The sequence below is a fragment of the Lepidochelys kempii genome, chromosome 21, assembly GCF_965140265.1.
Source record: "Lepidochelys kempii isolate rLepKem1 chromosome 21, rLepKem1.hap2, whole genome shotgun sequence".
NCBI lineage: Eukaryota > Metazoa > Chordata > Testudines > Cheloniidae > Lepidochelys > Lepidochelys kempii.
The window spans coordinates 10,553,045-10,571,656 of record NC_133276.1 but is presented as its reverse complement, the minus strand read 5'-3'; the positions used below and the strand labels follow the sequence as shown (position 1 = coordinate 10,571,656).

Genomic DNA, 18,612 nt, shown 5'->3' with positions numbered 1-18,612 from the left:
AGGGCTGTGCAGACAAATTGATTGATGTTTGAGGTCCATGGATGCCTGAATATCAATGAGATAAGGAGGGCAATAAACCCCCTAGTGGGTTTTGAGACTCACAACTGAAGAGATCATGTGACTTGTCCTAGGCTAGACAGTAAGTCAGGCAGAATCAAAACAGAATGTAGCGCTCCTGGCTCCCAGACTGATTTGTGTTAGCCACAAGACCGACCTCCTCCTCCCGTTATAATATGCTAAGTATATGATGTGCTCTTTGGCCCACCGCTTTGGGGCCCTTGCAGTGGCTACCCAGGACAAACCTCAGCTAGGTCAAGCATTATCTCCACCACACAAGTGGGGAAACTGAGGCACAGAGGTGAAGCAACTTGCCCAAGGTCACATGTTGAGTCAGTGTCCAAGCGGGGGTGAGTTCTGTCTCCCAGTCCCCTGCGTGAAGTCCTAGACCCTGTTGCCTTCTCTAGATGGGGCTCACATTCAGTGCACTTTGAACTGGACTTAAACAAGGACATAAATGAACCGAGTGGGGGTGCGGGGGGGGGGAGAGGGCAGCCTCTGGTTGAGGATGGAAGGTGCTTAAAAAGAAAGCAGGCAATAGCTTTATAATGGGAGGAGTTTCTTGCAGCCAGGGATCCTTTTGAGAGCCCCCAGATCACCCCAGGTGAAACCCAGGTGCTACCGTTGAGCCTGACTCAGCCGCGAGCCCCTAGTGATCCATTTGTGTGTCAGGCTTTGAGAACCCCAGGGGCTTTGAGAACCAATGGGGAAAGTCAGAACATGCAATTATGCCACAGCCTTCCCTCCCCCTGTATGCCAATACCTGGGGGGGGGTGGGGAGATGGCACTGAGCCGGGGCTTCTGTTGCTGCCCAGCTTTCAATGCAGGTAATGAGGAAAGAGGGACTGGCTCAGGGGAGATCTCTCATGGGGGATACCATTTGCATGTGTAAACTGCTGGAGAACTCTTGCAAGGCATCACAGCCCAGCTGGCAGGGCGAGGAACAGTGGAATGTGAATGCCAGAGAAGGCTTTGGCAGAAGGGATGCATCTTCCCTAGGTTCTAGCAATGGAATCGGTTTAAACGCTAACCGTTAGGTGCATTGTATCTTTGTGTGGGTGCTCTTCCCTCTGAGTCAATGCCCCAGCATGGTGGAGAAGGGCACTGCTCTGTACCACAGGGCTCCTCTTTCGCAGGAGACGTAAGGTGGATCTCCTTATCATTTGTGGCCATTAAAGAGCCTGTGGCCCTTAAGAGTGCGGGCCTTTGGGGCTAGTGCTTTGATCTGATTCTGGTAACTTCCCATTCTGCCTCCCTAAAATGAATCCTTGTTGTTTCAATGTAATAAAACATTGTTCATTGCTTCCTGTCCTAAGTTCCTTGGGATGCCCGAGAGGTGGCTGCCTTGCTATGCTGGGGTGTGTAGACCGATAATAGGCTTGTAAAGTGCTTTGGGATGAAAGGTGCTCTGGCAGGAGGTTCTCAAATTTGTTTTCCAAGGCTGGGCTAATTCTTCACCGCAAGCCAGTCTTGTGGACACCTTCCTCCCGCTCCCCTGTTTTTCCTGTTTCTCTATCTGGTCCCCTGCTCCTCCTTCCCACTGCAAGTTCTACCTAGACACCCTATCATCTCCCTTTGCTCCCTGGGACCCTCCTCTCCCTCTGGCAGCTTCAGTCCCCTTAGTGGCTTGTGTGGTGGTCTTAACATTCCAAGCTATGAATGCTTCTGAGCAATTAAATTATTCCTTTCTTCAAACATTATGTAGCCCAGTAGCCACAGCCTGTTATTCCAATGGTCCCCACAGTCCCACCCCCCCCTCCCCGCCTACCAAAATAGAGGCCCCATCCACCTGTGGTCTCTGCAGCCGAATTCTTACCCCCAAAATCACAGAATATCAGGGTTGGAAGGGACCTCAGGAGGTCATCTAGTCCCACCCCCTGCTCAAAGCAGGGCCAATCCCCAATTTTTGCCCCCAATCCCTAAATGGCCCCCTCAAGGATTGAACTCACAACCCTGGGTTTAGCAGGCCAGTGCTCCAACCACTGAGCTATCCCTGCTCCACACAGGCCCTGCAGGGCAGCTCCTGGTTCCTCCCCTCCCCGTGGAATGGTGTTCCCAAATATGGACCACTTGGGTAGCCTCACCTTATTTCTTGCTCCTCCAGTGAGGAGCTTGGAGACCTGCAGTGGCAGCTCCATGTGGTAACTAGCGGCCTCTCCCTGCACCGTCAACCCATGTGGACCACTGTCCTGTCACACTGCAAGATGATGTTGTGAAAGCATAAGTACTAGTGACTGCTGCTGGAGTATTGTGGGTCAGCTTGCTTACCCAGGGATGCGAACAGCTCTCTGTGTACGAGTGCTATGAGCAGGGCAGCGCCTACATCTTCTCTCAGAAAACGGCAATGGAGCAGAAAGCACGGAGATCTGGGCTCCCCTTAGACCAGTGCGGGTGAGAAATGAACGGCCATGGGACTTGGAGAGGCAGCGAGTAATCGGCGGTTGGTGCAATATTTTGATGTGCGTGGTTCAGGCATGAAGGAATGAGTCTCGCCCGTGGGAAATCTAAGCTATGGTAAGGGATGTATGTGTGTTCAGGGAGTCTCAGTGAATTGTGCTTTCATGAAAAAGACACAGAGAGACCAGCATCCTAGATAATTTCACACTCCACATCTCATGCCCATTTGCCAGCTCAGTGTCACTTTACAGGGGAAATGTGAGAGCACAGATACAAATTTCCCTCTACATGCAGTTAGCATGGAAATGAATTGGAGAAACGTTGACTTGGCTGGATGCAGACAGAGGAAGTGGGGTTCGCATGACCCAGAAAGATGATTCCCCTGGAGTTGCGGGCGAAGCTGACTGTGGCACTATCTCCGTTGTTTGTATTCCAATAGCTTCTAGAGGCCTCTTTGTGCTGGAGGCTGCATGTACACAGAGTGAAAGACCGTCCCTGCCCCAAAGGCTAAATAGAGCAGACAGAGAGTGGGAGGAAAACAGTGTTGTTAGTCCCACTTTAAAGAGAGGGAGCTGAGGCCCTGAGAGATGAAGTGACTTGCCCCAGGTCACAGAGAATCTGTGGCAGAGACAGGAACTGAACCCAGGTCTTTTTGCATGCCAGGCCACAAGACCAGCTGTCCTCTTGCCGCTTTTGCTGGGCTGAGCAGGTGGTCTCATGGGAGCCCTTATGGGGAATTTCATGCTCACTGGGGGTTCAATCCTAAAGGGCACTTAGTGTCTGCAGCCCCCATTGATTTCAATGGTAGTTGGGGGTGCTCAGCAGCACCGGGGGGTGCTTAGCTCCTTGGGGAAGTGAGGCCTGGGTCAGCAGGGTTCAGGTGTGCTGGGGAGACAGGGATGGGAATGCTTTGTATCGCTTTCAAGAGGCCTCCTTTAGCCAGTGCTCTGGGAGGAACTGAAGAGCCCTAGCAGGACCAGGGTCCAGCCCTACTGAGGTCACGCCGGGCACGGGCAGAGCTGGCCTTTCTGCTGTGAGGCAGTGTGGGAATCGGGCAGGGAGGGTCAGGATGAGGGGGCCATTTTGTCTCACAGCTGTTGGTGAGCAATTGGTCGGACAGGAGCATGGGGTGCCGTGCAAGGGAGCACATCATATTACCAAATGAGCCATGTGAGTCCGCGGCAGCTGGAAGGAGGGTGGGGTGCAACGAGGTCCCTCTGGGAGGGAGACTGATTTGGGAAATGGTGGAGAAAATGGGGGATCCCTTCTCCTCATCCCCTGCGATCTCCCACACATGGATGCCACCCTCAGCCAGGTGTCAAGGAAGACCCCATCCGGGAGAAGGAGAGGAGCTGGAGCCTGGATCGCGACTGATGGAGAAAGGAGCGGTTCCTGGCATGCTCATGCAGCAGGGTGGGGAGGGAATGCCGTATTGCTTCGGCATCACTTAACAGCAGCTAAGCGCAGCCCAGGTCAGAGTCACTTGAAGACCTGAGCAGGGACCAGACAGGGGTTGGGAGGCAAAGGAAGAAAGGTATGTGGTTAGGTGTGAAACTGCCAGGTCCATAGAAATGTACCTGGGCATTGCTGCTTAGCTCAATGAGCCGAGCAGGATCCGCTCCACCGCGCCCAATGGGCCAGTTTCTGCTTTATTCTCAAGCACCTCGGTGTAAATGCAGAGGGACCCCTCCAGCTTTGCTTGAGTGAGCTGGATGGTTTACTTCACTGTACAACCTGCATCGTACTGGTTAGTGCAGTGTTCAGGAATTGAGGAGCATCCCTTTAAATAGCTTGTGAAGCCTCTACTGGTGCTCGCTGCCTTCTATGCGTTGCTCTTCTGGGGGCTTCCCGTGTGTATCGTCAGTAAACATGGGGATTTGGATGCTGCCGTGCCCATGGGGTTCCTCCCTGACACCTTTGCATCAAGAGCAAAAGACTTAGCTCGTTTCCTGCTAAGTCACTGAATCGGAGGAGAGAGACGGTAGCTGCGGACACATGTAACCAATAACCAGCCCTGTGCAGATGTGGAAACGGGGACTTTCCCACTCCCTGTTCGCCCTGCAGAGCCAGCACGGCTCAGGGGAGAGGGAGCTGGGTTCTGGCCTGGCTCATGCATCTTCAGTGCAAGTGTTAGCAGTGTCCGGACTAGCAGGCGCTGCCCAGCCCTGGCAGTGGATGGAGATGGGGTGGTGGGGGAATCTCGGGCCACACCTGGCACATTGGTGGGTGGGGAGCTGTGTGGGAGCCCTGCTGTACCCAAGCCAGGGATGGGGGGGGCTCCCCTGGTTTATAGTATGGGAGGGGCGGCTGTGCTTCCCTTCCCCATCCCCTCTATTTAAAATGCCTGGTGACTGCGTCCCCTCACGAGGTAAAGACCAATGGGGGGCAGGAGTCCATGGGAGAAGTGGACTCTGAGGCTCTCCCATATGGGTATCGGGAGGGGGAGGACTCATTTTCACACACCCCTTCCCCCTGGAGGAAAAGGCCATGAAGCCAAACCTGGGAAATCTCAAGGGATCTGTGGAAGGCCAGTGCCCTCTATCTTGAGGCCCTGTGCCTCCATACTAGGCTTTGGTCCACAAGCACCCCCATCGTAACTCCTTAGCCTCATGGCTCCCCTTGGGGGTTGGGGTTGGCTCTATGGAACAGATAAAACAGCCCTAGGCCTGGGGACGGTGTGTCCCCTGCAACCCCTTCCCCGCGACTCATCGTCTCTATCCTCCTCTCTCTGTGCAGACCTCTGAGCCATGCAGGGCCTTAGGGGTCTGCAGCGCATGAGGGGTAGGGATGAGGGGCAGTGCTGTGTAGGCAAATGAGCCCTCCCTTCCCCACTGGAGGGCCAACGTCAGCACCCAGTAAAACCATTCCCCCTCCCCCCCTTCCGGTGTAGACTGAACAAATCTAATCTGGAGTTGCTGAGACCATAAACCTGGAACCCCAGAGTGCTATTTTTAATGGGCCGCTCTCCAGAACTGAGCTGCTCTTTAATTACGTCTCTTCAGGGGGACCAACTGTTAATGCTAAAATGATTCCACTTTGTTTCTTTTGCAGACTTTTTTTGGTGCTGGAATGTAATATTTCATTTTCTCCTATCTCCTCGCTCCTCTTGGGGCTGACTCTAGGCCTATAGATCTGTGAGCAGATATAATAATGGGAGTCAAATTCTGCAGTCCTCCCTTGAGCAAAGCTTGCAGCAACTCCATCTCCAAAGTCCAGGCCTCCACCCCTAGAGAACTGACCCAAATGCTCACGCCCTTTTGGGAACAACCAGTTCTTGCTGGAAGTTTCTTGCAGTCCAGATGCTCTGCTCAGTTGCAGGCAGATCGGTCCTGGCAGCTTTAGCCTCACAAAGGAGTTAAAGGCTGAGGTGAAATTAGCTCGTAGCTAAGTCCAGTCCTTTTTGCTCTAGACATCCCCAATACCTGACGGTTTCAAGGTAGGTGAATGCTCTTCAGAATGCACCTGGCCAATTGTACCAGGAGATACATGGGGATGTTTGAAGCAGCGTTGCACATTGGCCATTTTTTGGTGGGGTTTTTCCCCCCGCCCTTGAAACTTTAGCTCCTGGAATCATTCTTACATGACCATCTTAGTTTACCTTTAAAAAAAATGTTTCTAGCCCTTGTGGGTTGTGGAGAAAAGCTCAAAAACATGAAGTCTAAAGGCTCAAAAGGCCAATAAAAACCTCAGACATATTCTATTTTAAACCCCATGGGGTTTGGAAGCCTGATGAATGATTTTTTCAATGCTGGGAAGAGGCAATGCTCCTACAAAATCCCTGCAGTTCCAGTTGATTCCCTGAAGTCTGAGATTGGATTGCCCCAGCCTCAGCTCTTGAATAGCTCCAGCTGTTGCTATGGCAGATAGACAGTTGCTCTGTAATAATTTTTTATGAATCCTGTGTGTGACAGAATCCTGGAGATGGACTGCCTAGCTAGATTGCATTTATGCATGTTACCCACCATCCATGTGTCACTGTATGACCCCCTCTTCTTGTATGGTTGGGCAGTGTAGAAGGGAGGCCATGATGAGTTACGTAGAGCCAGCTTTTCTGAAACACTCAGGCTGGCATCAGGTACCAGGGTGCGGGATGCAATGAAGAACTAGACTAGGCAGATCAGATTGAGGTGTGAGTCTCAGGGCTACACCTCAGGGCTGGTGTACAGGAGCATTGCCCCACTGAAATCAACAGAGCTACATGGATTCATACCAGCTGAGGACCTGACTGTGTGCATCCATCATGGATATACGGAGTGCCCCTTGCCTCCCCTCTTCGGATTTGTGCCAGATGTGTTGGTGGAATGCATCTAGAGCATAAAGGGGTGAATTTTTCTGGGATGGAGGAAGAGGGCTTTCTGGAACAGAGGTGCAGCAGCCATCGCTAGAAGAAATTTCAGAGGCTGCGTCCCTTTGCAAGACATGTCCACGCCTGTATGTGTGTTGTCTCTGCTTTACAAACCCTTATCCCCTCGAATGGGTTGTGTGCGTGGGATCTGATTAGGATCTGGTCCAACGGTTGTAAAGATAAGAATGACACTCCCAGCAATGACCTCTCTTAAATGGCACCAACCAAAAAGAAAAAAATTTAATAAAATCGTTAATTAAATTTTTTTTCTAAACCTCAAACCCTGCCCCAAGCCAAGTTTTTTACCCTGCAAATGGAGAAGAGCCAGAGACTCCATGGAGTCTGCTAGGGACTTTACTATTGCTATTGATTTTTATGGGGAAGTCGCTTGGATACTATGGCGATAGGCAGCAGGATAAAACCCTCCCACAGACCAGTGAATCAGCCCTATGCCTGGTGCAGTCGCCCCCAGGAGACAGCCTTCTGTAGAGCATTACATAGCTGCCTCTTTTGGGATTAGTAACAATAGAAATCTAAATAAAATATAGCAGTGAGAATATTTCCACTGGGTGGAATTCACCCCTCTACACAAGGGCTGGCTCCAGGATTGAATTTCACCTTCCAGTGAGCAAAAGTCTCCGCTGATGCTCTCGCTTTCTGCGGAAGTTCTTGAGACTAGACCCTTGCTTGCCCCGGTGTTGGCACACTGGCAAACACAAGGGAGGGCGTGAATCCCCGCGGATCAGGGCGATCGAATTCTTTCACTCTATTCACCCAGCTCTGATTGAGGTCGGTCAGCCCGGAGGTTCTTTGGCAGAGTGTGTGTGTGTGAGCTCAGGATTGTACCACCAGGAATGCGGCAAGGCAGGCTGAATATATACCAATAATTCAGGCCATGCAATTTTGGGTGACTTTATTTAAAAAAAAAAAAAAAAAGTACTTAGAGGATTTTTCTCTCCCTTGTTTATCCAGCTGTGATTAGAAGGGAGGAGATTGAGTAGATCCGCTGTGTAGCGGGGAAATGTTGCAGGATTGGAACTGCAGACCGAGCCGCAGGTCAGGGGTGTGAGTGCCGATGGGATCCTGGCTGCACTCTGCTTGGCTCTTATCAGTCTCTCAGCTCCATGATTGAGGAATGTCCCCATTTGTTCTCCTGAAGGCAGCTCTGCCCCCCCACCAGTCCCCAGGACCCTGGATCTCTGCTGGGGGAGATGGGTGACACAGTGAGGGAGCTGTTTGCACACTTGCGTTGAGTTGCTCTAGGAAGGAGGGAACAGAAGGTTGTGCCCTAAGATTTGTGTTCAGCTGTGACTAACAACTTCTCCTGGAGGGGCTTTCTTCGCAGACAGATGTGTCTGTCTCTCTCTCTCTCTTTGAGGTCAGGGTTGTACCATACACCAATCCTGTTCCTTTTCTTCTGCTTCCTTGCTCTTCTTTAGAGCCTTTCAATAAGTAGCATCATCCCAAAGTGGGGCCTGAGGATCAGATTTACTCTGAGGTGTCTGTGACCACAGAAGCCCAGTCTGCAAGGACTACCACTCCCAGCATACAATGCTTCCTCTTGATCCAAGTAGCTTTGAGCAGGGGAGAAAACAGACTAGAGGAAAAGAGCTGGCTCTGGAGAGCTGGTGAGTGCCCAAAAGAATAGACTGAGGGCAAATGCCATCCCAATGGGTGGAAGGAGGGATGCATTGTCCCAGCCCAGCAGATTAGCTCCTGTAGCTGACATGGTGGCTGTTAGCAAACGGGGCTGGCCCTGTCATTCCCCAGCCCAGCGAACTCCAGTTAACATTGGCGTAAAGCGTGCACGCTCAGGCCTGACAGCAGTGAGGATGCATTTCCTAGAGGTTAAAGCTTGAGGCTGGGGTGTGAGGAGACGTGGCTTGCACCCATCTGCCGCTAGCACTGTGTAACTAGTCTAGATGCCGCCCCTCTCTGTGCCTCAGTTTCTCCATGTGTAAAAGGAAGAGAATAATGTTTTCATAACAGAGTTAGGCGTGAGGCTTAATTAATGCTTTGAGATCCTTGGCTGTGGACAAGCCCCTCCCAGAGCAGTCAGCATCTCTTCTGTGGCTGCTGAGCCTGGCTCAGAATTTAGGGAGAGACCCAGTGCGGTGACACTGGGCAGCACAGGCTGGGAGTTAGAAATGACCCTGTGGTTCTCTCTGTTGAGCTCCCTGATGAAAGGTCTGAATAGCTGATGTCCTCTTTATGCCATGATTTAATTCTCTCTCTCTTTCTCTCTTTTTATCCCTTTCAAGGATTGTGGAGACAGGAACAGAGGGTTTTGGTTGGTTTGTTTCTTCACCCTCTTCTTAACAGAAAGTTATGCAAAGCCCAGAGCCTTCCTCTGGCTGCTCAGCTGGAATCCTCCAAAGGGCCGGGCAAAGGACTTTGTAAAAACCAGCCCAACCTAGGAACCTCCTGTGCTTGGCCTTCTGCTGCGAGATGGATGCTGGAGCAGACCAGAGCTGCTGATAGGAAAGTGACCCGAGAGGGGAGACAGAAACCATGCTGCGTCCCCTCGGAAAGGCTGCAGCCGGCCTTGACACTGCCTCTTCCTTGGCTCTCTGAGAAGCTCCCTCCCACACTCCCTCCCTGGTAAGACTTAAAGGTGAAGCCGGGCTGTGGAGCCAGGGAGACGAAGGGGGCTCGGTGCCGCATGGCTCTCTAGGCTGCGTATCGGGGCAGGGTTTCGGCGTGTTGTTGGCGATGCCTGGGAAGAGCCAGGGATCTGTTTGCATGGAGCAGCTCTCCTTCTGCCTACTCCTGAGTGTTTGCAGTTGCTGGTGGAACCCAGCCGGCTCAGCTAAACCAAAGGGCCAGGGGCATCCACACATGAACTCCATCCGCCTCGACGGGGATATCACCCTGGGAGGCCTCTTCCCTGTGCATGGCCGGGGGACCGAGGGCAAAGCCTGTGGTGAGTTGAAGAAAGAGAAGGGCATTCACCGGCTGGAGGCCATGCTCTTTGCCCTGGATCGCATCAACAACGACCCTGACCTGCTCCCGAACATCACCCTGGGTGCTCGCATCCTGGACACCTGCTCCCGGGACACCCACGCCTTGGAGCAGTCGCTGACCTTTGTCCAGGCCTTGATTGAGAAGGACAGCACTGAGGTGCGGTGCATTAATGGTGGGCCCCCCATCATCACCAAGCCAGAGCGCGTGGTGGGGGTGATCGGTGCCTCGGGCAGCTCCGTCTCCATCATGGTGGCCAACATTCTGCGCTTGTTTAAGGTAATGTCCAATCCCCTGCCCTGCCGGGAACCCCTCCCGCCTTCCCTCCACCCCCTTTGCAGCCGGGAAAAGGAGCACATGGGGTGACTGATGGTAGCGGCTAAACTAACCCACCAGTGACCGTTCAGAGCAAAGTATTGCAGGCGTTTTAACAATAATGAACGGCACTAACTGCTCCCTCCCAGGCAGGGGAAGCAAAGAAGGTGGGCAGGTGGGGAGTGCGAACTCTCTGTGGGTGTCCAAAGAATCCCCCATCTCTCCAGGGGATTCTGGTTCTGCCCTTCTCTCCCCCTCCCCCATGATGATACCTTTAGTTAAAGGGCTCCCGCACCCACCCCTTTGTTCTCTCCTGCATGTGTCCCTGATTTTAATGCAATTAGATGCTCTGCAGAGGGCACGGGGAGGGATTATTGTAGGGCTCTTTGCAGATGAGAGAAATATGCACGCTGCTGGTGTGGGCAGGTGGGTGAAGGGAACGGGGGCTTGGCCGTGTGAAAGGCATTCCTCACCTGCAGGAGGAGGGAGATCCGTGCCCATGCATGGGGTGAGTTCCTTCGCCTTGCGGGGGCGGCTTACCAGGTTCACGTTTCGCTGGCTGTTTTAGAGGCAGAAGGGATGACCTTGTGATGGAGACATGAGGGCTCCTGGGTTCTATTTCCAGCTCCGCCACTGATTCACTGTGTGAGCTTGGGCAAGTCCTGTCACTTCTGAGTCGCAAATTCCTGGGTTGGTAAAATAGGCAATAATGACACTCAAAGGCTGGCCTACTGGTTGGGGCGCTAGCCTGGGCCTTGGGAGACAAGGGTTCAATGCCCAGCTCTCCCAGACTTCCTACATGACTTTGGCAAATCACTTAGTGTCTCTCTGCCTCGGTTCCCCATCTGTACCATGGGGTTAATAGCACTGCTGGGCATCGCAGGTGAGGATCAATACAGTAAAGATTCTGAGATGCTGATTAGCTGCGGGCCATATAAGTTAGACATTTGCCTCTTCTACCATCTGGGGCAGTGGTACTGGAATAGTTTGTATAGTGTGGGTGCTGAGAACCATGGAAGCAAACTGTAAACCCTGGATACGATGGAAACCACGTCAAGCCAGGGGGTGCTGCTGCACCCCTAGTACCAGCACCTTTGGTCTGGGGTAGGGCTCCGAGCCTCTCCATTCCAAAGCTCCTAGTGCTTGAGCTACAGGCGAATCACAGGTGGTGGTACTGGGCCTGTGACACACAGGTGATCAGTTCTGATTTCCTCCACTAGAGGGCAGTGCCCACACACACCAGGTTGCTAATAACCTCCAGGCAGCAAAATTAACTCACTGTTTGCAGAGCAGGGTTCCTGCTCCCTGATAGAAGGTGCTATATCAGGGTAAAATATTTTATCTTGTGGTCCCATGCTGATCTGGTACTGTAGTCCCTCCCTCTCCACCCAGAATGAGTATCTGAATCCCACCCCTCCTGCCTGCTTAACAGGCTTGCAGCGTCTCCTTTCTCTGTGGCATGTGGACAATTGGCTGAGCAAGGCCCTGTGGAGATACAGGTGGAATGTGCTAAGCGTGTTTGGTGTCCCTCTGAGTGAGCACTCCCTGGTGCGGCTTCATTATTGAGACAACTGGTCTTGAGATACTTTGGGAGCCTAATCAGAGCTGGGTGTCTGGGAGGACACGCTGTCAGTGGGTGTGAGAGAGAAGGAAACTGATGAAATGGATTTGAAAGGCCAGTTTCAAAATACAAATACTGCTCTGTTGCCCTGGGGGGTGATCTCCCAAGCTGAACAGGTGGGGGATGAGGGACCCAAGGGAAAGCCTGGGCGCACCATAGGAAATGGAGTTGGGGGTTCAGCGGATGGCACTGATCAGTTCCCCATATTCTAGCAGGATTCCATGCAGTGCCAGCTCCCAGAGCAGGTCTGAAACTGAGGTCCTGACCTCTCAGGTCGTTAAAGGTTCCATGGCAAGTTTTGAAAGAGTTATGGCCAAATTCCTAATGATTTATAAATGGGGGATGACAACACTTCCGCACCTCCCAGGGGTGCTGTGAGCATGGTGAAGCCCGGTGTTGCTAATGGAGATTCTCCTTTAGCTCAAACTGCAGGGGTGTGTGCTTGTAAAAGTGCTGTAGATCTCTGATCACCCTCACTCCCCAAAGTGACCACAGGGTGCAGCCTAGTAACAGCTGTGAATTTCCTGGGGGTGGGGTGGGGGAGTTTCGTTGCACTGTACAGTGAAGTGAGAAAAGTCGGTACCTCGTGTGGAAACCCAGCTGTCTGGCGATACCTCTATGCTGTCAGAGGACAACCTGCAAATTCCTCCCCTCACTCATATTCTACTTTCCTTGCCATGCTGCTGCTTGGTTGCATTCCTACTGCCTGGGGCGATGAACTTGGCAGCTTTCCTGAACTAGCAGGCTGGAGCCTGGTGTGCGTGTGGACGGGAGACCTCCAAGGGAAACCTAGGGTGCCGCAAGAAGGGGCTTGATTTAGCAGGCTTTGCTTTTCCTCTCAGGTCAATAATGAGCTAGTGCTCTGTGCTGCCAGAGATGCCTTCTTAGGGATGAGACATAAAATTGAGGTCCTGACCACATGAGTTCTTCTAAAATAAAACAACAAAAGCCAACAAAGCCAGGATGCTTTTCATAAAAGCAGGTCTGTTAGCACCACTGGCTAAATTCCAACCCAGGTAACCTTTTCAGCAGCTCAGATCTCATCTGGAGACTGGTTTACTAATATGAACAAATTGCACAGCAGAAATCAACCTAGGAGTCACTTGCAGGGGTCCTTTTTGCAGTGTTGTCAGTGTTCCAATGGCCAGTTGGAGCTGTTCATCATGCAGCTCTTAGTCATGCATGGATTCCATGGAGGTCATTGGCAGGGTTTTTAACAAAATCCTGTTCCACTGAGTGCTTATGGTGGCTGCTCAGCAGATGGAGGGACTTGGTAAAGTCTATAACCCCTCCTAGGAGAGAACAAGCACGTCGGAAACTCTTCCAAGTGGCGAGATGTGTTCTACTGTTCCTATGATGGGATTGTGTCCCACTGTGATAGTTGCTGCATAGTTGGGCATGTCTACACCTACCTCTGGTCCAGTAGGGGTCGATTTATCACGTCTAGTGAAGATGCGATAAATCGACCGCCGAGTGCTCTCCAGTACTCCACCAGAGGGAGAAGTGCAGGTGGAATTAATGGGGGAGCGTCAGCAGTTGACCTACCGCAGTAAGGACGCTGCGCTAAATAGATCTAAGTACGTCGACTGCAGCTATGTTAGTCACGTAGCTGAAGTTGTGTAACTTAGATCAATCCTCCCCTCCCCCAGTGTAGACCAGGCCTAAGTAAAGGACAGGACCAGCCCAGCAGAGCTTGCTGGGTAAATAAAGATGGGCTGTAAAAGATGGGTGTGGGGGAGAGAGAGCCCATGGCTACACAGACCGGCTGTATAGACTGTATTGTAATGCATGTGCAGAAGGGCACAGATTGAAGGTTGCAAGGGCAGCCTAAACACGGGCATTTCTACCGTGGGAGTGTTTGACTTTACAGCCTGTGTCATTATTGGTATGACCGAAGCCCCTCGGAGTACATCTGTACTGCAGTTGGGGGTGTAATTGCACCATGGGTCAACAGACAACGGCTAATGCTAGCCTGGCTAAGAATAGTGGTGCAGCCACAGTGGCGTGGGCTGTACAAGCCTTGCAGGGATTCTGCATGCATACCCGCTTTGCTAGCCCACACTGAAGCCCTTCCTGCTTTGTCTACACGGCTATTTTTAGCCCTGCTAGCTGGGGTATGTCTACCTGAGGCACTATTGCACCTCAGATTGCAATATAGACCTACCTGTAGAGGCCCTGTGTATAGACATTGTCCCCCAAACAGCTCACCATCTGAACAGACAAGTTGAGCCAAGGGTGAGAGAAAGGAAGGATTATCATCCCCATTTTACAGATGGGGAACTGAGGCCCAGCGAGATGAAGTGACTTGACCAAAGTCACCTGGGCAGTCTGTGGCAGAGGTGGGATTTGAACCCAGATCTCACAAGTTTGAATGCAGAGCCCTAACCCCAAGAAGAAAAGGAGTACTTGTGGCACCTTAGAGACTAACCAATTTATTAGAGCATAAGCTTTCGTGAGCTACAGCTCACTTCCTCAGATGCATATCGTGGAAACTGCAGTAGGCTTTATATATACACAGAGAATATGAAACAATACCTCCTCCCACCCCACTGTCCTGCTGGTAATCAGGACAGTGGGGTGGGAGGAGGTATTGTTTCATATTCTCTGTGTATATATAAAGCCTACTGCAGTTTCCACGATATGCATCTGAGGAAGTGAGCTGTAGCTCACGAAAGCTTATGCTCTAATAAATTGGTTAGTCTCTAAGGTGCCACAAGTACTCCTTTTCTTTTCGCGAATACAGACTAACACGGCTGTTACTCTCTAACCCCAAGGTGATCCTTTCTATCTAGCTAACTATGGGGACTACAAGCGGTGGGAAACAATTCTGCCAAGGCTCTGTTTGCTCTCCCATTCTGTGGGCTGATAAGCCCTTCCCATCTTTCATGGTTGTGATGGGAGCAGTCAGATATGTTTGAGACTCCCTACACGCAGTTATCATCTATCAAAGAATGCTCTCAACTCATCTGCCTGCAAACAGATAGCACACTGAGGCATTTTAATGTATATCATCATGACACCAGTTATTGCAGATGATTGGATAATGGGCTATGGATTATATACCCAAAGCTTGAGATCATATTTCCCCTTAATTCCTGAGGAGCAGAATGATTGCCATAGCTTAAACTGTTTATCACTGGGAGATGAAGGCAGCTATCTGTTACAGAGTCATGGTAAGGACACCATTGTGAAGACCGCATCTGTACTCCAGGGGATGCACGGTGTCCTGTTGCTCCTGGGATTTGTAGCATGTGAGAGTGTTGTGAGAAATGTATGCAAAGCGTGAATAGCCACATGGTGGACTGATGCTTCTTGGCACCTCTCTGTTGCTGTTATGAGCTAAAAGCTTGTGGCTCTGAAGTCCATCCGCAGGTGCAGCATGCCTTCTGGGAGTTGGATGAGTAAGGTCAAGAATGGTATTTTGGTTCTACTTCGGTCTAGCTTTGTCCCTCTGAAGGGCCAGGTATGGATTAGCTAATCAGTTCCTATGGATCAATATCCCCTGTTGAAAATTATTTACTTTAGGTCTCTAAGTATCCTTCCTAGTTCAACCTCTTAGAGGATTATTAGTAGCTGATCTGACTACCTTCTCTCTCACCTCGTGTGTGTTATCTTATTGCCAGGCTTAGTATTTTACTCCTGGGGGAATTCTGCGCCAAAAAAATAAACAATTCTGTGCACAATATTTTAAAATTCTGCATGTTTTATTTGTCAAAATAACACAATATAATCATGCCAGTTTCCAATAATTTTGTCATTTCTCTCAAAATACCTGTTAGCAAATGTCTGTAACAATGCAGACCAAAAAAAAAAGAAAAAAAAACAAACAAACCAGGAAATGTTTTTTGATAAATAGATTCCTTACCAGGCATATTAATACAGAACTTTGAGTAATTCATTTAAACTACAATATAGAAATGTATTTCTGCACCCCTCAGAAGCAGTTCAAAGGCTTGGGGGAGTCAGGATAACGGAGGAGCTGAGGGAGAGGTATGGAGCCTGGGAGTGAACCTGGAGGGTTGTTGGATGTGGGTGGGAGAATATGGAACAAGATTTTTTTTTTTGTGGGGGAGTTGGATCATAAGGGAGTTGGGGAGCCTCCCCCATGCAGATGTTGGCTGACCGCAAGCCTCTCCCATTGAGTCAGGCACATCTGGCCTTGTCCCTATGTGGCCCTGCAGCCCACCTCCCATTCAGCCCCTGGCTCAATCCTGTCACCCCACTAGCTCTTGGGTCTGTGATCCCCGGGTGCCCCACTCTGTCTGTAGTAACCTGGCTCCATGGGCAAGGTGCTGTGATGAATGCAGCTGGCTGTGGGCTGTTCTGGCCTCTGGGGGTGAAAGGCAGAACTGCAGCACTTCTTGGCTCAGTGTATTTTCTGCGGTGGGTGGGGAAACTCTGTGCCTGACATGAATTCTGCGCCTGTGCAGTGGCACAGAATTCTCCCAGGAGTAGTATGGGTTAGCCATTTGGTCTAGCCACTTGTGTGGCTGGCCTCTTGGTTGGTGGATAGGATGTGGCATTACCGTAGGAACCTCTGGGTTCTATGCCTGGTTCCCCTGTGAAGCCTTTGTGTGACACTGAGTAGCCATGTGGCTTTTCTGTGCCTCACTTTCCCCATGTGTAAAATCAGGAGGAGGCCTAGCGGATAAAACACTGGACTGGGACCCAGGAGACCTCGGTTCTATTGCAAGCTCTACCCCTGGCCGCCTGTGTGACTTTGGGAAAATCATGTCATTTCCCTGTGCCTCAGTGTCCCCATATGTAAAATGGGGTAAGGATACTAGCCTCCTTTATAAAGCACTTTGAGATCTATGGATGAAAAGTGTTAGATAAAAACTAAGCCTTATTAGTATTTGTCTTGTGCCATTTAGATTGTAAAGCATTTCAGGCAGGGTCTGTCTCTTACAAAGGTGGGGTGGACAGTCATGGTGCTCTGGAATCCTAGATGCCACTGTAATACAAAGCACAATGAAGAGTCTTGAAACTCTGATCCTTCTGGGTGAACGGGGCTGTCTCTAATGCAGAAAGTTCTGTTCTGATTTTTGTCCCCACCTCCATGTAATCCCAGTAGAATTCCAAGGACTCTTTAATTACTTTCTTTCTTGCCGAGCACTTATTTATACACGATAATGTCCCTGGGCTAGAAAGTGTGTTTGAACAAGAGCCCCCTTAGCAGCAACCGGCAGAGATACAGGGACACGCATAGATAAATGTAAATATAATACAAATGCAGAAGCAGCTGCAGTGGAATATCTACAAGCAGAAAACATGGACCAAGAGCAAACTCTTCGCCCAGAGTGCAGGTTCCCAGCTCTGGTTCACGGCATCTATTTCCTTTCCCAATATCTTGGAATTCACTGTCTTCTCTCCAAGATTTTTTTTTGGGGGTTTTTTTTTTTGGTCCCTCTCCTCTTCGTCCCTTTGCCCTGCAAGCTGCAATGAGTTTTGTGCTCTCCTGGGAGAGCTGGAGGCTGTTAGCTGAGACAGCAAAACAGATCACTGATGGAGTTTGATTTTTCCTGGGTCCCTTTTAAAAACATGTTAATGTTCCAGACGATGAGCGAGAGGGCTATTCAATAATTAAAATAATATAAATTGGAGAGAATGGGAGAAAACTTAAGCCATTTGTTGAGAGAAAAAAGATTGAATGCATTCGCTTCAGAGAGGAATGGAGAGGGAGGGAGAGAGGAGGCAAGATTGAGAGACAGTTGGACGAGAGAGGAGAAATGTTCTTTAATTTTTATTCTCTTAACCTCAGTCCATTTTTATTTTTATGCAAAGAGCCATGTAAAAGTGGCAGGAAGGAGGCTGCGCAACCCTGTCTAGGGTTCAGTCTGTCTTAGGTGCTTATCCGGCCTCTGCCACCATAGTGTAATCTGAGCCCCTCACAATCTTTTACGTATTTATCCTCACAACTGCCCTGGGCAGGGCAGGGCTATTACCCCATTGTACAAATGGGGAACTGAGGCACAGAGGCGCTAAGTGACTTGCCCAGGGTCACATGGGGTGGGGGTGGGGGTCTGTGGCAGAGCAGGGAATTGAACCTAGGTCTCGGTGTGCCTTGGCTACACAGGAAAGCTTTAATGGTTCTACTGATGTAGTGATACCCCTGTGAACACTTATTCTGGTCTCAATGGATTTTTTCTGTTTAGCATAACCCCTTTTCCGAGCCGCATCTGCTACACCAAAGACAGGCACTTTTATACTGGAATAAGAGTGTCCAAATGGGGGATTATACTGGTATAACTATATAAGTTTAAATTTACATCCCTTTTTTTTTTTCCTCATGTAGACAAGGCCTAAGTTATGGCTTTGACACACCTTGCAGGAATTAATCTATTGCTTTTCCTATGCTAGAGGAACACAGGAATTACCACATTGGAGCAGACCACCTAGTCTAGTATCCTGTCTCCAACGGTAGCCAGCAAAAAGCTGCCTCAGGGAAAGGAGCAAGAGCTCCCAGGGGAAGTTTCTTCCTGACCCCCAATAGTTGGAGCCTGTTTCGCTGTTAACCTGCTAGAGGTCTAACTGGTAGGTTTCGATTGCTCCCCAAGCTCTTGGTTGTTTTTCATCTGTCACTGTTAGAACTCTGGATATTCTCATGATCCATGTAAACATCCAGTCTTTGTATGCTGGTAGGTTTTTGCCCCCCTTTCCCCCCCCATTATCTTGTGGCAATGAGTCCCACAGGTTGATTATGCATCATGTGGGAAAATCTCTCCTATCTTTTCATCGGGTTTAAATTGGGTACTTAAGTAGCCTTTGTTTCCTCTAGCACGACTGTGGAAGAGCCCTTTCTCCCTGTCCGTGTACACAGTCTCCCCAATTGGTTAACAACCGTGCTAAATGCACTGGGGTATTCTTAAGGCTCAGTATCAACTCACACTCCGTCTCAGTATCCACCTCTGTCCTT

The 18,612-nt window shown here is 50.4% G+C and overlaps 1 protein-coding gene across 7 annotated transcripts in view; it reads left to right on the top strand.

Annotated features, from left to right (window-relative positions):
- The window catches only part of GRM4 (glutamate metabotropic receptor 4), a 233,381-nt gene that overhangs the window by 45,740 nt on the left and 169,029 nt on the right, over window positions 1–18,612 (top strand). For all 7 annotated transcript variants that reach the window (XM_073319848.1, XM_073319851.1, XM_073319846.1 and 4 more), the window contains exon 2: window positions 9,061–10,039. In XM_073319848.1, coding sequence (XP_073175949.1) covers window positions 9,512–10,039 — 528 coding nt within the window. In that variant the 5' untranslated portion in view covers window positions 9,061–9,511. The remainder of the gene's footprint in view (window positions 1–9,060; window positions 10,040–18,612) is intronic.